Source organism: Trachemys scripta, chromosome 3 (genome assembly GCF_013100865.1).
Source record: "Trachemys scripta elegans isolate TJP31775 chromosome 3, CAS_Tse_1.0, whole genome shotgun sequence".
In the NCBI taxonomy this organism is placed as follows: Eukaryota; Metazoa; Chordata; order Testudines; family Emydidae; genus Trachemys; species Trachemys scripta.
The window spans coordinates 143,947,767-143,971,433 of NC_048300.1; the positions used below are offsets into that span (position 1 = coordinate 143,947,767).

The following is a 23,667-nucleotide window of genomic DNA, read 5'->3' on the forward strand; positions in this document are numbered from 1 at the left end:
TAAAATCACTTGTATGTGAAAATTCTATTGTTACAAGCAACATCTAACACTACACTATCTGAAAGGGAGCAGAGAAAAATGTATTTTTCTCAGTTTACTTTGTGCATTTGTCAGCACTGTGTACAGTCAGTTCCACTGTTTCCCTTTGTATATTGTTATTTACATTATAGTAGCGCCTAAAGAAACCAATCAATATCAGGGCCACAATGTGGGAGGCATCCTATAAACACATAGTGATTGGTCTGAAATACTACCACCACAAGCTGACAAGACTTGCAAAGGGTAGATGGGGAAACTGAGGCACAGAGCGATTATGTGCTTTGCCCAAGGTTACCCAGCAGGTCAGAGGGAGACAGGAATAAAACCGCAATCTATTGAATTTCAGCCTAGAGCCTTATCTACTGCTGCCTAAAGAGCAACAGAGGGTCCTGTGGCACCTTTAAGACTAACAGAAGTATTGGGAGCATAAGCTTTCGTGGGTAAGAACCTTGGGTAAGTCTTGCATCTGAAGAAGTGAGGTTCTTACCCACGAAAGCTTATGCTCCCAATACTTCTGTTAGTCTCAGAGGTGCCACAGGACCCTCTGTTGCTTTTCACAGATTCAGACTAACATGGCTACCCCTCTGATACTGCTGCCTAGTCAGTCAGTTCCCCTGTGGGCCCTGATCTTGCAGGTGAGTATGAATGGACTCCCACTGACTTTTGCACTGACCAGATGTGGGGTGTTTGTTTGCCTTTATCTTTCAGACAGCAATTGGGGGAAGGAAAGGGGGAATAATATAGGCTGATGCCTTAATGTACATGTTTAATAATAGCTGTAATTTTTAGAAGAAGGGGATTCTAATTACAAACCAGGATTAAAGTTGGGCTCTGAAGCCATAACATTCCCCCCCCCCCCCCGGCCCGATTTCAAGTGGGATGGGGCCTTTTCAAACATTTCACTGTTATCGCTCTGGTGAAAGGATCTGGGGGAGGAGGCTGACTAGGAAGGCAACTCCCCTGTATGTGTCCCCATCTAGAGGCCCCTGAGGAGGCTGGTGGCGTCTCCTGCAGAGGTTTCGCTTCTCTCTTCCTGCGGTCCCTGACACGCAGCACTGCCCGCAGTCAGGCACCACCTCCCAGCGAGGAGCCTTCCCGCCGCCGAGCGAGGCACCTGGGCAGCCTGCCGCCCCTTTGAGGCGTGTGAGTCTCTCGCGTGCAGCCCCTCACCTGGCTCCGGGCGGGCCGGCAGCGGCGCGGCTCCCACAGGGAGGCGGAGCCCCGGATACCTGGTGCGCCTCAGAGCCGGAGCGGCGCAGGGGAAGCGGCGGGCTCCGGGCACAGGCTGTTTGTGCCCCTACAGCGGCCGTCAGTGGGCGCGGGGGCGTCCCCAGGGCAGAGCCAGTGGCCAGGTCTGTCCCCTGCTGCAGAGAGGGGCTGCCAGGGCCGCGCTGCCGAGGGGCTCCGGCACCTGTTGGCCCGGGAAGATGCCGGGGCGCCCGGAGCCAGCGAGACTGGAGTAGCCGGCTGGGACGCGCGTGCTCCGGGGGGAAGGTGCTTTCTGCTCTTCTGGTGGCAGGGTCCCGGCTAGCTCTGGCCGCGGCTCTCACCAGGCCACGTGCCACGCTCCCCGTGCACCCGGACCGCGAGCGCCGGGTGGGCTGGGTGTGAATGGCGCGCAGGTGGCTGGCACAGGATGCCTGGAGCCCAAGTTGTCCGGCAGGATTAGCTGCGTCTCCCTTTGGGGCCAGCGCGCTCCGGCTATCGGCGCCTCTCACTTAGCTGGTTAGCAGGTCGATCTCTCTCTAGTCTCCAAGGCCGCCAGCTGGCTGAGATTTCGGAGCGGGGTAACAGGGGCACGTGGATATAGCTTAAGCAGCACCCAGCATCTCCGAGCAGGGAATTTACACATGGTCTGCAGCATCCCCATCATGTTCGGGGTTTGAGCTCATTTTTGTTAGCAGGGAGAGACTCTTTCCCTCCCCAGTCTAACTGTGGGGATTTAAAGGAAGATTTTATTCCAGAGTCGTTTTGGCTACAAATCTTTCCCCCAGAATTAAACTATTTACTCTTTTCGAGGTCTTTTTTTTTTTACTCCATACTTTTCAACGTTTGTGCTCTTTGTTTTTCTTTTTGTCCAAGGAAAAGTACTAGTCTGGCTCCACGCCTTAGCACAATGTAGTGTTTGAGTTGCTCGCTGCAGGAGGATACTGGGTTAGCTTTTAAAAACCTCAATAGCTCTTTCAGTCAGGGGGAAAAATCCAATCGAATTTTGTGGATTATGACTGTCTTTTAAATTACCTACATTTGGGGTTCAAACTGTCTGACTGGCATTTTAAATGCTTCTGCTGCAGAATTAAACAAATCTATCTTTTATATGTAAAATGTCTTTGGGAAACTTAAAAAAAAAAAAGAGTCATATTAACCAAGCTACATGCGCTCCCATTCCATTTTTCATCTGTGGATTGTTTGTGTAATTGATTTTCTTCAAGAATCAGTGCATCCATTTCCTTTTCATACAGGTATAACCCTGAGTTGTTGTACATGATCATATTCCCATTATTAACGGTCCTAGGTTTCTGTGGAATAGAGAATGACCTATATTTAATGAATCAGGCAAATTTTGTGGTTACTGGTAAGATGTGTGAACATCTGTTCTGCCTGTTTCACTTGTGACCAATTTTATATCTGAAACGGAGTCTTCTCTACAGGCTAGTGCACCAAGCAGCTCTGCTGCTCTTCTACCTGCTTTCCTTTCAGTATGGGTTCTAATGAGAATCTTTTTTCAGTAAGAGCTGATGATAGCAGGGTAAAGACCTGTTATTTTCTTAAAGTCAAAGAAACCCTCTGCCTCCCTTTTCAATATGTGTAAAGGAGACATGTCTTCCTAATACTGGGAGCAGCCTGAATGGTAAGATTGTTACTTCTGAAGATGTATTTGAGCTTATGCTAGGCCTTCTGGTGTATCTATACTTGTGACTGTTTGTGGTTTAGTGCTAAAATGTAGTTGACTTCAGGCAGGCCTTTCAGGTGTTTGAGAGTATGTAAATAAATAAACATTTTCATGATCTTTGAGTGTAATTGAAGTATAGTCCAAGGTGCAAAATATCTTGTGACTCAACAATATGTAGTGAATGGAATTTAAACACTGTGATGTTAGTAATCACTCATTTTTATTTTTTTCACTTTGCAGATTACAGTGAGAGGGAAAGCATCTTTGAAGAGGTTTCACTGTTGGAATGCCTCAGATTAATACAGCTACAGTTCTGCAGATTTGTGTGCTGCTATCTGCACTTCCTGCACAGTATTTCATATCCCAGTGGTATGGAACAGACTCTGCTCAGCGCCTCCAAGTGACACAAAGGTTGTAACATTTTTTTCTCCCCACCACGTTAATATATTCAAAGCTAGATTTCTCTCTCCCTCCTCCTTTATTGCACTTTTGTTCTGGAAGCTTGGGATGGGGATGCCCTCCTATCCTCCTTACAAGAATACGTTCAGATCGTATCTCATACATTTTTGTGTTTTAATATGAATTTATTAAGCAGTTTGATGTCCTACAGCATTTTAATAATAGCCTTTGTTTTTCTCCATATAAAACCTTGTGTGTATGGTCGGCATGGCTATATTTCAATATGCTTCTGCCCCTGGAGATTCCAATAAGTGTTACTATGTGCTTAATCTCTTTAAAAGGTGAGAATGAAATGCTTGATTAATAACACTATTTTTGACTTTCCCTTGTCTTGTTGAAACTTACTATTCAAATGTATTTCCTTTTGGAGTATGATTTAGTGCATTGGCCTTAGCAATAAAAATCAATGTAGTAGAGCGTGAATAATGACTTAGGGCAGCAATCAGAAAAGAATGTAATACACAATGACTAGTACAATATTACTTATTTTAAAAAGCTGTTGTTTACCAACAGTCACCACAAACATTTTCATCCTAAATATAAAGAGAAGGCTATGCTAATTTCAGGTATTGTTGTGTCCACTGATGTTTTAAAGGTGAGCAGCATGGGGAGAGATCTGTACAAGTGATACATAACCTGTTTGCAATTCAAATATTAAAATGTTACTATTACATTGGTTATGATATGGTTGCAAAACACCACTGAAGCCAAAAGCCTAGTTGGATTGAACAGATTAAACTGTCTATATGAATGAGAATACCCAGACTTAAATTGATCAGAGAGTAGAACACACCCTCATATTTTATAGCATGAGAAAACCACTAACTGTGAGGTTTAGAAGAAACTGTACAGGAAGGTTATTCCATAATTGTCCATTTTATCATTTCTTTGCCTTCCTCTGAAGCATCTGGTGCTGGCAACTCTCGAAGAGAGGACTCTGGACAGGATGAAGCACCGATGGCAATTTCCTACAGTCTGAGTAAAGGCAGGAAGCATCTTGGCATAAAAATGGACATCTTAAAAAATTAGGTTGTTTTTGGAGCAAGTGACCATTGAAAAATTATCTGCTTATTTCTCAATGTGTCTAGAGAACAGAGTCTTTATCAAATAAATGTTCTGTCAGTGACTTCTCTTTTTTCCTATAAAAACAATTTTTGTATGTTAAATTTATGTAAAGCAATTTTATACAGTATACTATCAAATGTTCATACCATGTGACAACCATCTTTATTACGAAAGGATAATTGGCTATTGGAACAGATTTATAAAGTCCTACTTGAGTCTGGATGCATGGACAGACCATCTAAAGCTGTGGATATCAAAGACAAGGTAGGACATTACATATTTATGCTATAGTAAGTTTTACATTGATCCTACCATTAACTCCAGCTTCCCTATCTCTTGGCCTGTTATTACTGGAGAGTGTGCTATAGAGGGAAATAAGAATGACAAGGAAAAAATCTGCCATGGAAAATTTCCTCCTCTTGAGGAGGATGGTCTTGGGGTATAATTTCTCTGTTTAAAAAGACCTTTTTGCGCTTACTTTGTTTGAACATTCAACTTGGGGCTGCCTCCAAACTGAAGATAAATCACAGCATCAATTTAATGTTTATATTAATCTTCTAATTTAAATCTCTTTATCAGTGAAGCCAGTGAGATTACCCATGTTCATGAAGTTAAGCACGTGCATAAATGTTTGCAGGATCAGGTTGGATCCATCTAAAATTCAATGTGCATGGTCATCTTATGCAGGGTATAATATTTCTATGTGGTTTGATGGTAAATCAGGCAAAGCACCTGGGCAATATAAAGGTTAAAAATGAAGGAAACTTGCTGCTTGGATATTGTCTAATCTTTTCTGGATCATCATTTCAAAGTGACGTGGCCTAAAAACTTCATTTTTATGTCTTGGTGAAGATTGGTGCCTTTCATTAGTTTGGGGGCATTGTGGGGATTTAGTTATTAAAACTGGTTTCCATGTTTGTTTGGAACTCTGCAGAGTTCTTAACTCGTGTATTTTTATGAAGGCTTTATAAAGGGTCCACGCAGAGTTCTAAAAACCACTACTTAGACCCCTGAGGCCTAGAAAATTCACAGAATTAGAGCTTTCCCCCAGAAACCTCCAGGGAGGCAAACAGTCTAAGGAGAAATGAGCTCTTTGCACAGCCTGCAAAAGTCCACAAAGACCCCACTTCTCACCAACTTTCTCTGACCTAGTATAGAACTCCAGACACCCTATATCCAGGGTCTCCCACAGTCCCAAAAGGACTGCATTGAGGATTATTTAGCCCCCATAAGATCGCTTTCTCTTCTTAATACCTTTTCTTAAATGATCAGTTCTTAGTTTTTATAATACTAACACTTCTGTACTTCCCAAACCTTCCATATTGGGTGCAATTTCATCTAGCAGATCAGGACACTTACACTTCAGTGTTTGCAATAGAAAGTGTTTGCTAACCTTAAGCCCTTACAGAGTTCATTCAGATGGAGATTTTTATAGGAACCTGCTCCTACTTCCTGTCAAAGCAGGATCTGGGAGGGGCTTAGCAATGACATGTGGAGAGGAGATTCTGCAAGCACCTATATGCACTTGGTATTGACAGAGAGCTGGCTGACATACATGGGAAAAGATCCCAAGTGGTGTCTGTTGTCACCACTTGTTAAAAGCTGCACAAAAGATGCCATTAGCTTACAGAGCACAGCTGTCAACACCACTGACAACAAGGGCAGCAGAGAGATTTGAACCACCTCACTGTACCCCCACCAAAGTGTGTGTTGCAGTAGGTCTCTGACTTCCTAGTCTTTCTTCCTTTCACCCGACAGCAGCAACAGTAAAAGGAGCCAGCTCTTTTTTAAAATACCACCCTCCAACCTGAAATTTAAATGAAAGCCACAACCCTTCTTGGGCTATGACTAAGATCTAGCATAAAAGGGAAGCTGCATTCACTGTAGCCCTAAAGAAGGGCTTTAAGTTAATTCAGTTTTTGATTTGTTCCTTTAAACCATGTTCAAAAACTTGTCCTATTGTGTTTATATAAACTCTTACAACTCAGCAGTATATCTTTGGTTTGAGCTTGGCATTCAACTTAGTGTTGGTCAAGGTGAACTCTTTGTTCAAATATTTAAAAGGGGCAAAGGGCTCTTGTTTTACCACATTTATTTTAAGGACTTAAAGTTTTTGTACTTAGAGGATGGAAACTATTAGACTAGAAAATGGTTTAACTCCATTTGGCATTTTTAGATAGCTTGCATCATAATTTGCGAAAGTACAACATTGGGTATGGCAACTACTCGTAAAACACATTTTGAATGCACATACCAACATGTCTTCAAATGTTTCCATATACAATTAACAATACGCACCACAGTGTGACTCCAAAGGAATTCTGTATCATATCGTCTCATCTATAGAATACCTGTTTGTCTTCTGTGTTTATAATGGGGAGATCTAACATGCAACTGTGGAATTACAACATCCAAAGTGGATTTCCAATGCATAATATTCATACTTTCCTGCCCCTCTTTGAACAAATAACTTTGTCTTTTACAATGTCCAATAAGATTGTCATTCGCTTCAAACTGCGTTGAATTTTGTATCAACCATTTTGTAACATCACCTTATTCAAACAACTTTATCCAGTTTTCTGATTATTATAAATCCAATCCAAATAATCAAACATTAACAAACTTGTTTGATCACACTCATTGTTTTAGGAACTGGTACTATGGAGAAAAGAGAACTCAAGGTGTTGAAGATGAAAAAGAAATCCATGCTTATTTTGCAGGTACTGGGGAAACTTCATTTCTAAAAAAGACTGCAGTCTTCAATCCTTTTGAACTTTATTTTGGACAGTTTTAGAGACTTATCTAGACTTATCTCCTAAATGACAAACAAGCAGAGGCCATCTCTCACACTTTGCTAAAAGTGTTCAGATGTGCTTGATCAGGGAGCACTGGTGTCTAAAACATCTTTGATATTCTCAGAGCTGTTTGATTTATGACTGAACTAAAACAGAAAGAGAAAAGGTACCATTTTATCAGTCTTCAAACTCAAATAGCTCTTATTTTCTTCAAAAATCACCTCTGAACAGAGACTGAATGGAAAAAATTTAAGGCAGAAAGAAGCTTTCTTTGTTTTCAGTTAGAAAGGAGAGTCACAATTAAAAACAAAATAGATAAATTCATATAGCCTCCACTATGGAGTCTGAACCATTTCTCTGTAGTACTGTAAAATATTGCATTAAGAAAGACTGAAGAAAACAAATACTTGTCAACATATTTATTTTGTCTTGATGATTTCCCAAATCCCATTAATTTAATACCAGGATACAACATAAAACATAAATGAATATTTATGAAATATTATTATAACATCCTGAACAAATGCTGTTTGGTTTTAACAGCAAACTAGCTGTTTGTACTAAAGATTGTTAGTCTTCAGACTCCCAGTTTTACTTTATTAAGTAATCTAATTGCCCAATCTGTTTGTTTGTCACTGGATGTCCAACAGAGTAAAGTCTATTAAATGTTTGCTATTGTACTTGATCAAACACTTTTTCCTTGATAAATCTGTTTTCTCATTTTACTAGAATCAACTCACATTCACAGTCCAAAGCCAGAATCTGTTCAGTTTAATGTGGGACAGGTGATAATACACAGAAGATTTGGCTATTCAGGAGTCATTGTTGGCTGGGACGTAAAAGCTAGAGCTCCAGAAGAATGGCTGCAGCACAAATATCCTCCAGAGAAACAGGTCAGAAAGTATTTAACTCTTGCTTTATTAATATTTATACAAAATAATTCAGATAACTTGTTCCTAGCCTCCCTTTTTTATATACTGTGACTTTCTACCTCCGTGAAAGTGTCTCAAAGCCAGACTCCAGAAATGAACACTGGTTAGGACATTTATGCAAGTCAGGGAAGACTAAAGCCATTGTAGATGGTTTTCTGAGAGAGTGGATTCTGGCTGACTAACTTTTAGTAGTTCCTACTATCAGATGTATAGAATGTTTAGCAACTTCCTAGGTAGCTATTGGTCTGGTGCCAGAGTAATGGCTAAATAGCAAAAGAAAGGGAAAGACAAAAGCGGCTGATGCCATCATTGAATGGTAAGAAAATCCATTGTAAAATCCCTACAGATTAGATGGCAAACCCTCTGGGCTCCAACATCAGTATTTTCCAATAGAATTAATCAAATTTTAAAAGCTGCTTGGAGAGCATAACATAACAGACGTATGCTTCTCCGATATCTGACTATTTTGAAACATATTTCTCCCTGATTTTGTTTGAATAGTTAGAGGAAGGAAGCCTGCATAACTTGGCAAACTACCATTAAGTGGACACATAATTGGTTAAACAACCTCAAATAAATAATAACTATTAATGGAACGATGTTAGATTGGAGAGATATCTCAAGTGGGGTTCTACAGGGATCTGTTCTGGGTCTGGTGTTTAACATCTTTATTAATGACCTGGATTTAGGAGCAGAAAGCTTACTGATCAAATTTTCAGATACCCCCCCCCCCAGCTTTGTGTTAAGCGGGGTTTGCAATCACTTTGGAGGATAGTGCTAAAATTCAGAGGGATCTTGATAAATTGGAGAATTGGACTAGACAACAAAATGAAATTCAATAAAAACAAATGAAAGGACTTAGGGAAGAAAAACCAAATGAACAAATACAGAATGGCACTGCTGAGAAGGATTTGGGAGTTGTGGTGGATCACAACCTCAACGTGAGTCAGCAACACGATGCTGTTGTAAAAAAAAAAATAAAATGCAATTTTAGGTTGCATTAACAGAGGCATAGCATGCAAGTCCTGGGAGGTGATAGGACTGCTCTACTCAGCGTTGGTTAGGCCTCAGCTGGAGTAGGTCACCAATGTATAGAAAGGATGTGAGAAACTGGAAAAAATCCAGAGGGAAGCAACAAAGATGATCAAAGGGATGGAATGCAAGCCATATGAGCAAAGGCTGCAGGAACTAGGAATGTTTAATTTGGAAAAGAGGAGATTAAGGGGGAGGCCATGATAGTGGTCTTCAAATACTTGAAAGGCTGCCATAAAAAAAATGGAGAAAAATTGTTCTCTCTTGCCACAGAGGGCAGGACAAGAAGCAATGGGTTCAAACTACAGCATAGCAGATTTAGATTATATCTCAGGAAAAACTTCCTAACTGTAGGAACAATAGGACAATGGAACAGACGCCTACAAAGGTTGTGGAAGCTCTTTCACTGGAGATTTTCAAAGGGAGGCTGGATAGCCATCTGTTTTGGATTATGTAGATACAATCAATGCTGCATCTTGGCAGGGAGTTAGACTAGTTGACCCTTGTGGTCCCTTCTGAACCCTGGGGTTCTTTGATTCTATAACTATTTTTTGCTTTCATTAAGAGTAATTAAATAATCTTGACATTACTCAAGCTACATAAATATGCTTTCCTAGTTAAGTAATATGACCTCGAGGATCAAGCACTTGACTAGGACTCTAGAGGACCTGAGTTCTAGTTCTATCTCTGCTACTACTAACCTGGGCCAATTACTCTTTGCCTCAGTTTCCATATATCAATGTCCTTTGTAAAGCACTTTGAGATCTACTGATGAAAACTGTTATATAAGAGATAGCTGTTACTTGTCAGTTTTAAACCATAGTAATTTGTTGATGCCTTTCTAATTAACTTTTTTTTAAAGTGTGTTTGGGGGGGTATTTTTAAATCAAACAGCATAACTGTGAAAGAGTAACTAAGAATGTATGATGGCTGACTTCAGTAAAAACCAAGGGATTTAAAATTAGGTAAAAGAAAACTACTGAAAATTCACACATCTGAGTACGGATCTGAATATTAGTACTAGAGGTCACAGCATCATAAGGATGTTTGACACTTCACCTAGAACTGGCACAAAGTTTATTTTGTAATGGATCACTTTATTAAAAAAAAAAAAAAAGGACGGGGTGCAGGAAGAAGGAAGAACACCCACAATATTGTATCTTTGGACGTATCCCACTCTTTTGACAGTAGCACTGGTTTTGAGGCTGTGAAACCATTAAATGTTAAATAGAAATAGTTTTGTGCTGTTAATATCCATGTTGTTACATCTAACTTCCTCTGGCAGAGCACAGTGGTGCAGAGACATGCTGGTTCTGTGCTGCTTTTTGTTTGAGGATGGGGGTAAGGGGAAGAGTTGTGCTGGGTGTGGAAAGGGGAGGAGAAGACAAGGACAGAATTACTTGCTAGCTTTTTTAGGAAAGCAGCACAACTCTTGACATGGGATAAGGCTGGCTGTCTTGAATATCGTAGCCAAACAAGTAGCTAAATTTTGCTGGTGATGAAAATCTTACTTATATCAGCCTAGATCTATCTTGGCAATCTGTACCTGAAGAACATGAGGAAATAGGGTTGCTCAGAATTCTTTAAGATGCTGATATTCAGAAAAATTCTGACTATTTTCTAGCTTTCACTTTTAAACTGGTATTTCACAACAAAAAGAGGAATAAATGAGTCTTTTGGGAGATTTGGTATATTTTAAACTTACTTACTGAGACCACAAAAATAAACAAATAATTGAATTATGGAACTCTGATTGAAGAAGTGGAAATATAGCTCAACCACATAATTCACACATTTAATTCAAAATTTGATACACTGAATCTTGTTTCCATGATCTGCACAGATAACAGTCCCTCTGCTCTTCTTTGTCTGCCACCAGAGTGGAACATGCTGCGGCAGTATTGATTGTTTAAACTTCAATAGTTATGGATGTCATGACACACTAATGAATTACAATTCCTTTCTTTAATACACTGCAGTGTATTTAAAGGAACAGTGTCAGCTTAACATGTTGTGATCTATTTCCTTGTGTTACTGATTATTAGAACTGACTGAGAATGTTTCAAATCCAATTTACCTATCACTGCTTACAGCTACTCTGAAACTGTCGTCATTGTCCAAGAATAGATTGTGTTTATTCAGTTTCATTTTAAGTGCTACACTGTTTGGGTTTCAAAACTGTTTTTGTTGGAATTCTTAATATTGTGAAACATTTCTATTCAAACTTTTATACAGCCTGAGTCTTCTGGTATATTCTGAAATGGGGGTCAAATTTAAGTTGATTGTGTTGCTGTAATAGTGCAACACTATGTATTCTGTGGGTTTGATGTTCAGCTGCACTGAGGTCACATTCTGCAAAGTTCAGGTGGCAGGGAGACAAAGATGATTTTATGCCAAAGAGCACTGTAATTGGGGAGCTCTGCCCATAACACTTTGCCCAGACTGCAGGGACTTGGCACCAGGCAGAGAGCATACTTTCAGACCTGTTTTTTTTTTTAATTGTAATTTTGTCCACCTGACACTGACCCTGGCTTTCACCTTACCCTCTTCTGCCTCACAGTATCTGTCATCCTCCTGTCCTCCTCTGGTTCCATATCCTCTTTCTGGTTACCCTTACCCCTCTACAGTTGCTACCATTTCTACCTGTTCCTCTTTCCCCCACAGCACAAATGTAGGTCCCACATCCTCTTTACCTCTGATAACATTTGCCCCAATCCTGACCCTCCCTTCCATCCCACCTTCTCCACCTCTGCCATCAGCTCTGCCCTTCTTGTGCCACTATTCTTAACCTCACACCACCCCCTCCTTTCACTTTTTCTTGCTGTCTCTAGAACACCCACTCCATCTTTAGTTCTTTGTATCTGACTTCCTCCAGTTCTTGGCTCTTGCAGAGACCTGGATCCCTTCACCTGACACTGCCTCTGCAGGTCTCTTATGGAGACCTCTCCTGTCATACTCCCCACCCTAGATCAGACCATGGTGGTGCTGTTGGGCTTCTCCGCTCCCTTTCCTGCTATTTCTAACCCCTCCCCACTTTTGAAAGCACCGCATCTGACTCTTCTCTCCTTCCATGCTGCTGTCATCTATGTTCCCCCAACTCCTCCTCCTCAGCCTTCTTTCTACTTGTGACTCCTGTCTCTTACTCTTCCTCTCCTCACAGTCATCCACATTCATCCTCAGTGATATCAACTTCCATGTTGATGACCATTCGACCCCTAGCCACATGTCTTCTCGCCCTCACCTTTTCATTTGATCTGCAGCCCTGGTTTGACTCTCTTGCTCATCAAAAGGGTCATTCACTTGACTTGGTCTTCACAAAGCACTGCTCTCTCTCTAATCTCTGTTGCTGAGTTCCCGCTCTCCAACCATCACTTGGATCTCTTTCAATATTTCCCAGCAGTCCTTACCCTACGCCCTGTCACTCGGCCTTTCCATGACTTCCAGTCCATCAGTGTTGACTTAGGGCAGGTCTACACTACCCGCCTGAATCGGTGGGTAGAAATCGATCTCTTGGGGATCGAATTATCGCGTCTCGTCGGGACGTGACAGTCGATCCCCGAATCGACGCTTCTACTCCACCAGCGGAGGTAGGAGTAAGCGCCGTCGACGGGGGAGCCGCAGAAGTTGATTTTCCGCCGTCCTCACAGCGGGGTAAGTCGGCTCTGATATGTTGAATTTGCGTATCTTAAATCGACCCCCTCCCGTAGTGAGGACGTAGCCTAATTCTGCTCTCTTCCCTTTCTTCCATTGATTTAGTTGTTGATTTTCTTCATGCTTCATTCTTCTTTATCCTCAACTCTTTTGCCCCTCTCTCTTACTGTGGAGCGCATCTGGCTCAAATCCTGTGACTAGGCTTCCTCCACAACAAATGTATTCTCTCCTCTTTCAGTTCTTCCATGCTAAACAACTCTACTTCTCCAACTTAATTGAATCCCATGTCTGTAATCCCAGCAGTCTATTTGCCATCTTTGACATGCTCCTCATACCCTCCATGGCTCTTTCCACACAGTATCTTGCCAGTTTTCCTCCAAGAGAAAACTAGCAAAATACAATGTGACTTTCCCCCTTCGCCTGACTTGTCTTCTCTTTCCCCTTCCTCTCCTCCATCTCCCCTGTCACAGATGCAGAAATTTCTCAGCTGCTCTCCTCCACTTGCCCCAGTCATTCCCTCTCATTTCCTGATCTCTCTCATACCCAGGGCTGCCCAGAGGATTCAGGAGGCCTGGGGCAAAGCGGAGGAGCGAACATAAAAAAAGGCGCCACCCGCTGCGGCGCTTGTACTCACCGGGCAGCGCTCCAAGTCTGTGGCGGCAGCGGGTCCTTCACTCGCTCCGCGTCTTCGGCAGCACTGAAGGACCTGCCGCCGAAATGCCGTTGAAGACCCAGAGCAACTGAAGGGCCCGCCGCTGAAGTGCCGCTGAAGACCTGGAGCGACTGGGCAGCCCTGCTCATACCCACTCTTATTTCCTTCTTTACTTTTCTCCTTCGCCTCCACTTTCCTCTGTCTCTTTCCCCTCACAATACAAGCATGCACAAGTCTCTCCCATTCTGAAAACACACACCTTGGCCTACTACTGCCAATTCCCCTTATAGCTTTCATCTCTAAGCTCACTGAATGCACTTTCTGGAGTTTCTATCATCCAAGTCTATCCTAGACCCTCTCCAATCTGGCTTCTGCCTCTTGCACTCCACTGAAATCACTCACAACAAAGTCTTTTATGACCTCTTCTGAGCTTTGGCTAGGAATGAGTACTCCTTCCTCATTCTCCTTGGCCTGCCAGCTGCTTTCAACATGGTCAACTGTATTGTTTGTCTTGAAACCTTGTCCTACCCTGGTTTCTGTAACTGTCCTCCTGGTTCTCCATTTGTTTCTCTAATAATTTTTTCAGTGTCCTCATCCTCCTTCCAACTTTCGGGAGGGGGGTCCACAGGGCTCTCTTTCTCCAGATTCTTTGGTCCCCTTGTCTTCTCCCTCTACACTTCATTGCTGGGTAATGTCATCTGTAAACAAAAATTTTTAGTGCTGATGACTCACAGATCTACCTCTCTACTCCAGACCGGTCTTTCTGTCCAAATTAAAACGTTGCCAGTCTCGGACATCTCTTTGTGGATGTCTAGCTGTCAACTCAAGCTCAATGTGGCTAAAACAGAGCTGCTAATCTTACCCTCCAATCCTCCCCACTACCTCCCCTTTCTCAATCATTATGGAAAACACCCCCAGTCTGCTTGTCACCCAGTCCCATAAACGGGGCATCATCTGACTCATACCTCTGTTGGTCCACACATGAAGGCTACATCTATCTAAATCTTGCAGGTTCTTTCTGCATATATCTAAGATATGACCTTTCCTATCTATCCAAAGTGCTGCAACATCCTTTTCTCTAGCTTTGAAAAAGGCAATCTTGTCCCACTCATATCCATTTAGAATGCTGCTGCAAAGATCGTTCTCCTAGCCTGCCCCTTTGACCATATCACCTCTCTCTTAATCCCTTCTCTGCCTCTCCTTTTCTGTTGCATCGAACATAGCTACTTATATTCACTTTTAAGGTCCTTCATAACCTATCATTTCTCATTCACTATCAAGATGTCGACTCCTGCCTCCAATCAGCCCATAATGCCATGCTCCATTTCCCACTTGTTAAATTTTCAAATATGCACCTTCATGATTTCTTCTATGCTGCCCTTCACACTTGGGAGGACCTCGCTGTAGACATCCACAAAGCTACCTCATCATCATCCTTAAAAATCTCCTTAAAACTCTCTTTTGTGATGATGTCTATAAAAACTTGACAAGGATTAGGTGTCTATTAGTGCACCAGCAGCCTATCATGTTGACCAATACCATCTCATTGTTTCTTGTACTTCCTGTCTGCACCCATCTATTGTCTCATCTTATACTTACATTGTAAGGTCTTTTGGGAAAGGACAGCCTAGTGCAATGGGGCCCTGCTTCATGACTGGTACTTCTAGATACTAAGATAATACAAATAACCCACCTTTCTGCCTCCCTGACCATGGGCAGGCTGGGAGCTGGATGCTCTAAATGTATGCCCAGGACTGGAACCACAATCACTGGAGGAAAATAGTGTGTTCTTGACTTGCCCCTTCCTTTTACACACTGTGAAGGAGGGAGCTGGTGGTACAAAGTTGGCTATACCAGCTTTATGCCATCATATGCTTCTGTTGTATAGCTTCTCCCATTTTTTACTAACGGGTTAATGACCCCACCTGTGGAATTCAGAAGCTCTTCAGTGTTGTTGCTAGAGACTCCAGGACTAAGCTCTGCCCTTCAGCTCCGGCCACCAGATTTTCTCTCTATAGTGTTGCAAAAAGTTGGTGGTTCAGTTTCTCCCAACCATTTTGCCTGGCCTTTTATTTTTGTTTTTGTGCAGTTGCAACTTGTAATCTTTCTCCCCCTACTTCCCACCCAAGACCAGGCAAATAGCAGCATAGTGGTTTCAACCACCTGGATCTGCCAATGCGGTGCCTCCGTGCCAGACTCTGCCCTTACTCAGGCCTGATATGAGCTGTCCTGCAACACCTGTCTTAATTCTAAGTGAGGTTCCCTATGTGAGGCAACATTTACAGATGCTACAGAGGGTGAATTATGCTCTGCCTGTTCCCAGTTAGATGACCCTCGCACTGCTAGGGTATGGGGCTCAGAGTCGGATTGGTATGTTGGGTCCCCACACTGCCTTGAGGAGCCACAACTCCAACACAGAAAAGCCCAGTCCAGAGTTACTAAGCTTTCAGGGAGAGAGTCTAAGGATGAGGAGAAAGCTATTGGGCCTGTTCAGGGAGTAAGTCCCACAACAGATCTGGGGCTGGAAGGGAAAACTCCCTGAAAGGATTGAAGTAGTCTTTCACCTGCCCCACCCACACATGGGGCCTCAGCTCCCTGGGGAAAGAAGTAGAGCTTCTATACATTTTCCTTTCCTGTTCCTCCCATTAAGAGTCAGTAGATTCTCATGACACTTGTGTAAATTCTGAAAATTCTAGATCCTCCAGGTTCCAGAGAATCAAAAGTGAGTGTGTCCTTTGCAAGGCAGTAATTAATATTTTTAATGAACAAGTGGGGTGAAAATCAGGTGTCTAACCCTTCTTTTGCCTTCTCCTCCTGAGGGAGTGTTTGCTGGTGTTTTTCTCCTACATCGAGTCTCTGAGTGCTCTGTATCATGCTCCATGCCCGTCCTCCACTCTGCAGAGAAACCTAGTCCTGTGCAGCCCTGCCTCCAGTTGCAGTTAATGCAAATTGTACCAGTGGCTTTCAGCCCAAGGACCCTCACTGTGCCAGGGAAAGGGGCTGAGATTTGAGGCAGCAGTGGAATGGGAGTTGTATTTTCTGATCATCAGCCATAAACCCCTGCTCTGCCAGGAAAAGGGGTCTCTCTTTCCACCCCTGCCCACCTCCACAAGGTGGCTCTACATTAAAGCTGTAGGACAGTGGTTCCCAAACTGCGATTCGCAAAATGTTATAGGGAGTTCTCGGGAAAAAATTCCCTAATAGCGGTCAGAGCTGTCCCTAGGGACCCCGGGCAGCACGGGGCCAGCAGCCCGGAGCCCCTGGACTTCCAAGAGCTAAGCAGATCAAAGCAAGCATATCTATCGCACTGAAGAGATTTAAACTTCAAGACTCCTTATAAGAAAGGGAAAGGGAGGTAGATATTTTTTGTTGTTTTTAAAATTAAATAGGCAGCTAGTATTGTTTATAAAATTATTATGAAGAACAAGTTTAAGCTTTGTTGTAACGTGCGTTGTTTGCCTGGACTGCTCAAGACCTGAATGCTTGTGTAGGAGGAATTCTTTGAGTTGGCTTCTTAAATACCTTCATGCTGTTTCACATGAAACATAGGCGCCTTGATACAAGCTACGAAAGTGAGAGCTGGGAAGAGTGTTGCCATTTTCATAATGTAATAAAAATACTGTAATGATAAATAATACATAGTGTATAATAAGCATGTCATAAAAACAAATTTTATATTTCCACGATCACTGCTTTTATAATTTATATTCAGGTAAAGGAGAAAATCTCTAGAAATATTCATTTTTAGGAGGGGGTTCACGAGACATGACATTTTAGTGAAAGGGGTTTACAGGTTGTTAAAGTTTGGGAACCACTGCTGTAGGGGCACTGCAGGCAGTCTGTGACCAGAACACAGGCACATGAGGATTCTACACCCCACAAAGCTGCACATCCATGGGATTACAGAGGAGTACATGAGAAATCCCTTCCCATGTTCAAAATAATTCAGATTTACTGAGTAAAGTCCTGAGTGGTACTAGGTTGCTCCTGCAATACTTAGTTGGGTGCTAGCCAACCTGGGGGAGCAGGTTGACAGCCTTTCAGACTTCCAGGAACATCCAGCAAGTTACTTCCACAATCCGGTATGTTTACCAGTACTCCTCTTCTGTTGTGTGGGCCCTATGCCAGAATGAATAGCATATTACCTTCGCCCTGTAAACAGCCAGGGGAAGAAGTACCACTCGTGCATTATATACAAAAAACATCAAAACAACAAAACCAAACACCAAGAGCAACACAAACCACCAAAGCAACCTACAAGACTTTCTCAGAACAGAATGGCAGGGGCTTGCAAACTCATCAATATTAATAAAATATCTTCCCTTTTAAGCATTATTAGAGATGTTATTTTCTATTGATGCCTCTTTTGAGAGTATCATAAGATCAAAACAAGGACATCTAATTAAACCAAATATTAAACTAAAATATTAATATAAATACAAAGAAATTTCATAAATGTTGGGAGCCTGCTGTTGATGCAGCAGTACTGCCACCAGTGAAAGACATAGTCACAACTTCAGAAGGGTACTTCTTTCCAAAAGACCCCATAGACCATAAGAGTGATGACAGACTGCACAGTAATTTTGAAGCCTTGCTTATACCAAACATTTTTCATATATTTAGTAAGAAAAGCCAATTTCATGGCAAACAAGTGATTTATCTAGGGGTCTGATCCTTGACTGGAGTGAGATGTTTCAGGTTAAGAACATAAGACTGGCCATAGTGGGTCAGACCAAACGTCCATCTAGCCCAGTATCCTGTCTTCTTCAGTGGCCAAAACCAGGTGCTTTAGAGGGAATGAACCTAACAGGTCATCATCAAGTGATCCATCCCCTGTTGCCCATTCCTTCTAGCAACAAAGGATAGGGACACCATCCCTGCCCATCCTGGCAATGGATTCTAACTTGATGGTTATACGGAAGCCATGTTTCACCCATGAATAGCCATCACCCATCCTAAACTGATATTTTGTGCATTCAGACTTACAGGTGAGGCGCTATTGGAGGAAACATTAAATAAATTAGTAGCTGAGACTGTAGAGAGGCCACAACCCTCACTATCAAAGCCAGCACAGCAATCTCTTGGTTGCTATTAACATCAAGGGTGTCCAAGAAGGGACCATTACCCTGTCAGAAGGAAAAATCTGGAGCAGAAGCTCCCAAAGAAAGGTAGACAGATTTTCCTCCAAACCAACAAAATCCTCAGCACGATAAAGAGAAAAAGAGTATTTGTGTGCAAGAGCTCACAATTCTTGTACAAAAGACTCTTCCTTCAGACCCACCCTCTACACCCCGAGTCTTAAGTGGCTGGTAACAATCACAGCAAGAAACAGGTTGCATGTTACGCACCTACACCCAGGCATAAACATGCCAATCAGTCAGTACCCTGTCCAGAGAAATAGACCCATTCATAACTGGACTGCTGCTGGAAATGATTCAGAGCTACCAGTTCTTTGTTCCCAATGCAGAGAATTACTCACTCAGCAGTCAAAACAGACATGGATTTGGCCGTCATTTTGCCATAATGGTAAAGATTTGAGAAGACCCAAAACTTCATTGTATCAATCATTTCCTGAGGAGTCATCAGTAGTCAATTATTTCTAATGACTAGGATTGTTGGTGCCATGCATCAACTTAATTCTGAGTGGGTTTCTCAAAATGAACCTGCAGAAATTTCCTTCTGAGGACAAAGATCCAGGCACTTTGCACAGTGCAAAATTAGGTGTCATTCTCAGATCACACCCGAATGTCCCTTTGTGGGTTGGTAAGTACAAACATGCTGAAAAACTAATTTTCACTTGATATTTTCATACTTGGAAGACAAATTTCCAAAATCTCCTTTCGTTGGTTTTGACATCTCTATCAGGATGTGTGGTTTTTAAAAAACAAAAAAAAAACAAAAAAGCACCCCACAAACCTGGCTATATAGGATTGAACCAGTGCTCCATCAAATCCAGTATCTTGTCTGACAGTGGCCAGTATCAACTGTATCAGTAGAAACCCCTCAATTACAGGACTCACAGAGGAAGTCTCCTTTTACCTGCCATTAGAGGTTGGTTTATGACTGAGGCAAGAGTTTATGTCCTGTCCAAAACCAGGGAGTAACCAGGGGTCAAAGTTTCTCTGTGGCAATGGACAGAAAATAATCTGCTACCTTTAAGATGGTTCATATAAAGGATATAGAAAGGAGGAAAAGGAAGAGTTGAAATACTCTTCCTAGTCCTCCACTAGCCCAGATGGCATTTTGGACTTGCTAGATATCTAAAAATCCCACACTGTGTCTGCAGAAAACACCATATCGCTTGAAGCAGGGACTTAGACCAGAAACACCTACAGTTAACAGCCTGGGCACCAAAATAGAAGTGTTCATCATGGATTCTCCATTAACCTCTGCTATAGTTAGGTAGCCATTTAGAACTCAACCAGGATATTTCATTAATTGATCTGGTCAAATTTATGTTTCTGGTGCAAGGGGAAACATAGATTCACAGGTTCCAAGGCCAGAAGGGACTACAGTGATCATCTCGTATCTGATCTCCGGTATAACACAGACCACAGAACTTCCCCAAAATAATTCCTAGAGCATATCTCTGAGAAAGCTCTTTTGGGGCAAGGACTGTCTCTGTTTGTACAGTGCCCAGCACAATGGGACCAGGACCTCTATATGCTATTGTAATACAAATATAATAATCACAAAGTGCTGGTGGTCTCAGCTAGACAAAAGTTTCTCCAGGACATTTAGTTGGAACCTTGCAACCAAGCACTGTAGAGACATGGCTATGTGCTACTGGGCTGGTTCCCGCATAACTTCTTAGTTTATAAAACTATATATGGGGGGAGGGATAGGGATTTTCATTCCTGCCTGTTGTTCTATTATTATTAACCTTTCCCTCCTCCCCCAACTTCTGTGATTCACTGTTCTCTACGTCTCGTTAGTAATAAATGAGGAGAAAAGCTGTGCAACAGAATGAGAAATTTCTTACCAGATAATTTTTCTGTTAGCAGCTTCTCTCCAAATTTAACCCACCCTAACAGTCTGGGTCACATGACTTATGAGGCGAGGTTGAGGGAACTGGGATTGTTTAGTCTGCAGAAGAGAAGAGTGAAGGGGTTCCAAAGAGGATGGATCTAGACTGTTCTCAGTGGTACCAGATGACAGAACAAGGAGTAATAGTCTCAAGTTGCAGTGGGGGAGGTTTAGGTTGGATATTAGGAAAAACTTTTTCACTAGGAGGGTGGTGAAGCACTGGAATGGGTTACCTAGGGAGGTGGTGGAATCTCCTTCCATAGAGGTTTTTAAGGTAAGGCTTGACGAAGCCCTGGCTGGGTTAATTTAGTTGGGGATTGGTCCTGCTTTGAGCCGGGGGCTGGACTGGATGACCTCCTAATGTCCCTTCCAACCCTGATATTCTGTAATTCTATGAAATGACCAGAATATAAATTGAAAATTTTCTCTAAAGTGAGACTTGTCTTAAGGTTAATTTAATACATTATCTCAAGTTGTCTTAATGCTAATAATGGGTTGCTACAACTGTAGAAGAACTCTTTTGGTGGCCCAAGTTGAAGGGCAGCGATTAGTCCTGAAGCTTCGAGCAACAGCACTGAACTGTCTCCAAATTGCATAGGTGAGGGGCAGTAGCCCATTAGTAATACATTTGGAGAAAAGCTGGTAACAGAAAATTGTCAGGTAAGAAATTTCTCTTTCCCTAGCAGTTCTAAGTCCCCTTTTCTGCACTTTAGGCAGCACAGTCTGAGGATCTTGTCCTTTGTGATCTTAACTTTTCAGAAGTGCTTCAGATATGCCAAGGAGGTTTTTATGATATGGTTTTAATAAGAAATGTATAACTATATTAAATGTAAAACAGAAGTTAATGGTGATGAAACTTGCCACAAAATAAAAGCAGTTTGCCTGTGTAAAAGGTCAAGTATTTCCAGAATGTTAACTTGTTACAAGACTCTCTTTATTTTTTCTTCAATTTTTATTTAAAATGTTAGGGGGATAGGACTTTGTCTGTGTCTAAGGGAATTATTCCTGAAGTATAACATGTTCATGTGAATACTTTCTTGTGGCTTATTTTTATTTGTTCTTTTACAGGGTCTAAGAGATACTCCTCACTACCGAATTCTTATTAACCAAGCCAACAGCTTCAGCAAGTCTACAGCTTATATTCCTGAGGAGGACATAACAATTATTATGGGATTAGAGGTAGTATCTTTCTTTGTAAGCATGAAGTCCTTTGTAATTTTAACTTATTACCCTTTTGTAATCAAAAAGGTCTTTGACCTACTCAATATAGAATAAATAGGTCAACATTCTGCAATGGTAGAGAAAGGTCATAGGAAAAGCAGATATGCAAATGTTACATAAATTGTACAGGTGAAAATGGAATGATATTGCTATACTTTTTATATACATATCTTCAATGGGTATAGAATGCTAATAATCTTATTTAGGTGCTGCCTACTTTCACCTTCCTAGGGTCCAGTTGTTTGACCTTGGGATTTTCTAAAATATCAATTTGGTGTCTGTTGTGAACAGGCTGTTGCAAAAGATGGGCTTTGTTTCTGGATTCCACTGACAGTCCAATTTGGACAAATCACTTAGTCTCCTTATCTCTAACTACCTGACGGAAGTGAGGCTTATTTATAAAAGTGCTCTGACCTCTTGAAAAACTAAAATATATACAGTGTACTTGTACATGCTTTTCTAAGTTTTAACTTCACTGAGTTTGTGCCACAGAAACAATAACTAAGAGCTATTCAAGAGTTTTTTAAAAAACTAATCTTAATAGCTACAGTACAGTTAAACCACCAAGCCTTTTTCAGTAATGTTGTTGTTACCAATCAATTTGTAAAATTCTTTCTGCAGATACACAATCCTGATCTGACAACTTACTTCAGTAGATATGATGGATCTAAATACATTATGCAACCGTGGTTGAGAAAAATCTACCCTCATGACTGAAGTATTTAACATTATATGTAAATTGTGCATGTGATCTCCAATGGCACAGTACATTTCTTTTTTAAACTGGGACAAATGGAAACCAGGGTAAAACTGATTTGTAAATTATTTCATTAAAGAAATAAAATTGAACTTCTGTATGAAACATATGTTAATGGCTTATTTTCATGCGTATGTTAATGGCTTATTTCAGTTCCATTAGAACTGAATGCATTATATATTGAGTGATACATTATGTTGAGGTTACTCAAGTAAAACATTCTCTCTCTGTCTATATATATAATCAGAATATTGTGAATTGAGGACAATGAATAATTTAGTTCTCACTAGCTTGGGATGAAAGCTTTAAATATAGCTGCATTGCAACTAGCAGCACCAAACATTCTGCACATCAAATATTTTAGCTTTTTGTGCAAGCTAAATAGTCTAGCATGCACTGTTTCTTCAAAAGTAATATATTCACTCTAGTTGAAGGGCATTGATCTAGATGGAGGCCAACTGGGACTAAATGTTAACAAGTTCTTGTAGATATTTGCAGTAAGTAAATCTGTAATGTGAATATCTACCGGTATTTTTTTGAAGGAGTGTACACTGAGCTACTTATCTTTGCTTTGTTTAGTATGTTTAGACCAACTCTTAGGACACACATTAATATCTAAGAAACCTGATATTTAATCTGTCTTTTTCCAGGTGTAAGAGATAAAGTAAATGTGCTGGAGGCCTTTTTACTTTAGCATACTAAAAAGCTATACACATGAGCTTCCTACTGGTGTCCTGCCCAACTCTACCCACTATAAATAAGGGTGGGAGAAAAGGGAGGAATACTAGTGATGGCGTGAAGTCTGTATAAAGCCTTTGAGCCCTCCTTCAACTTCCCTGGTCAGTTGATTACAGACCTCAAAGTTGCAATACTCCAACAAAAAAACTTCAAAAACAGACTCTAACGAGAAACTGCAGAATTGGAATTAATTTGCAAACTGGACACCATTAAATTAGGCTTGAATAAAGACTGCGAGTGGATGAGTCATTTCACAAAGTAAAACCTATTTCCCCATGCTAATTTTTTCCCCAAACTGTTACTCACACCTTCTTGTCAACTGTTGGAAATGGGCCATCCTGATTATTGATACAAAAGTTTTTTTTCTCCTGCTGATAATAGCTCACCTTAACTGATTACTCTCATTA

At 41.5% G+C, this 23,667-nt stretch overlaps 1 protein-coding gene across 6 annotated transcripts; it reads left to right on the forward strand.

Annotated features, from left to right (window-relative positions):
* The first annotated feature begins 1,010 nt into the window (after window positions 1-1,010).
* LOC117875160 (F-box only protein 21-like) lies at window positions 1,011-22,627 on the forward strand. Of its 6 annotated transcripts, none has more exons than XM_034766161.1 (7): window positions 1,011-1,182; window positions 3,173-3,343; window positions 4,631-4,720; window positions 7,106-7,176; window positions 7,981-8,144; window positions 21,613-21,738; window positions 22,387-22,627. In XM_034766161.1, the coding sequence occupies exons 2-7, from the start codon at window positions 3,219-3,221 to the stop codon at window positions 22,480-22,482; spliced, it is 672 nt and encodes a 223-aa protein (XP_034622052.1). In that variant the 5' UTR covers window positions 1,011-1,182; window positions 3,173-3,218; the 3' UTR covers window positions 22,483-22,627. The 6 variants fall into 6 exon arrangements, with proteins under 6 accessions (XP_034622052.1, XP_034622057.1, XP_034622053.1 ...); XM_034766166.1 differs by having other exon boundaries at window positions 21,613-21,723; XM_034766162.1 differs by lacking the exon at window positions 1,011-1,182 and adding an exon at window positions 1,252-1,391.
* The last annotated feature ends 1,040 nt before the right edge of the window (window positions 22,628-23,667 follow it).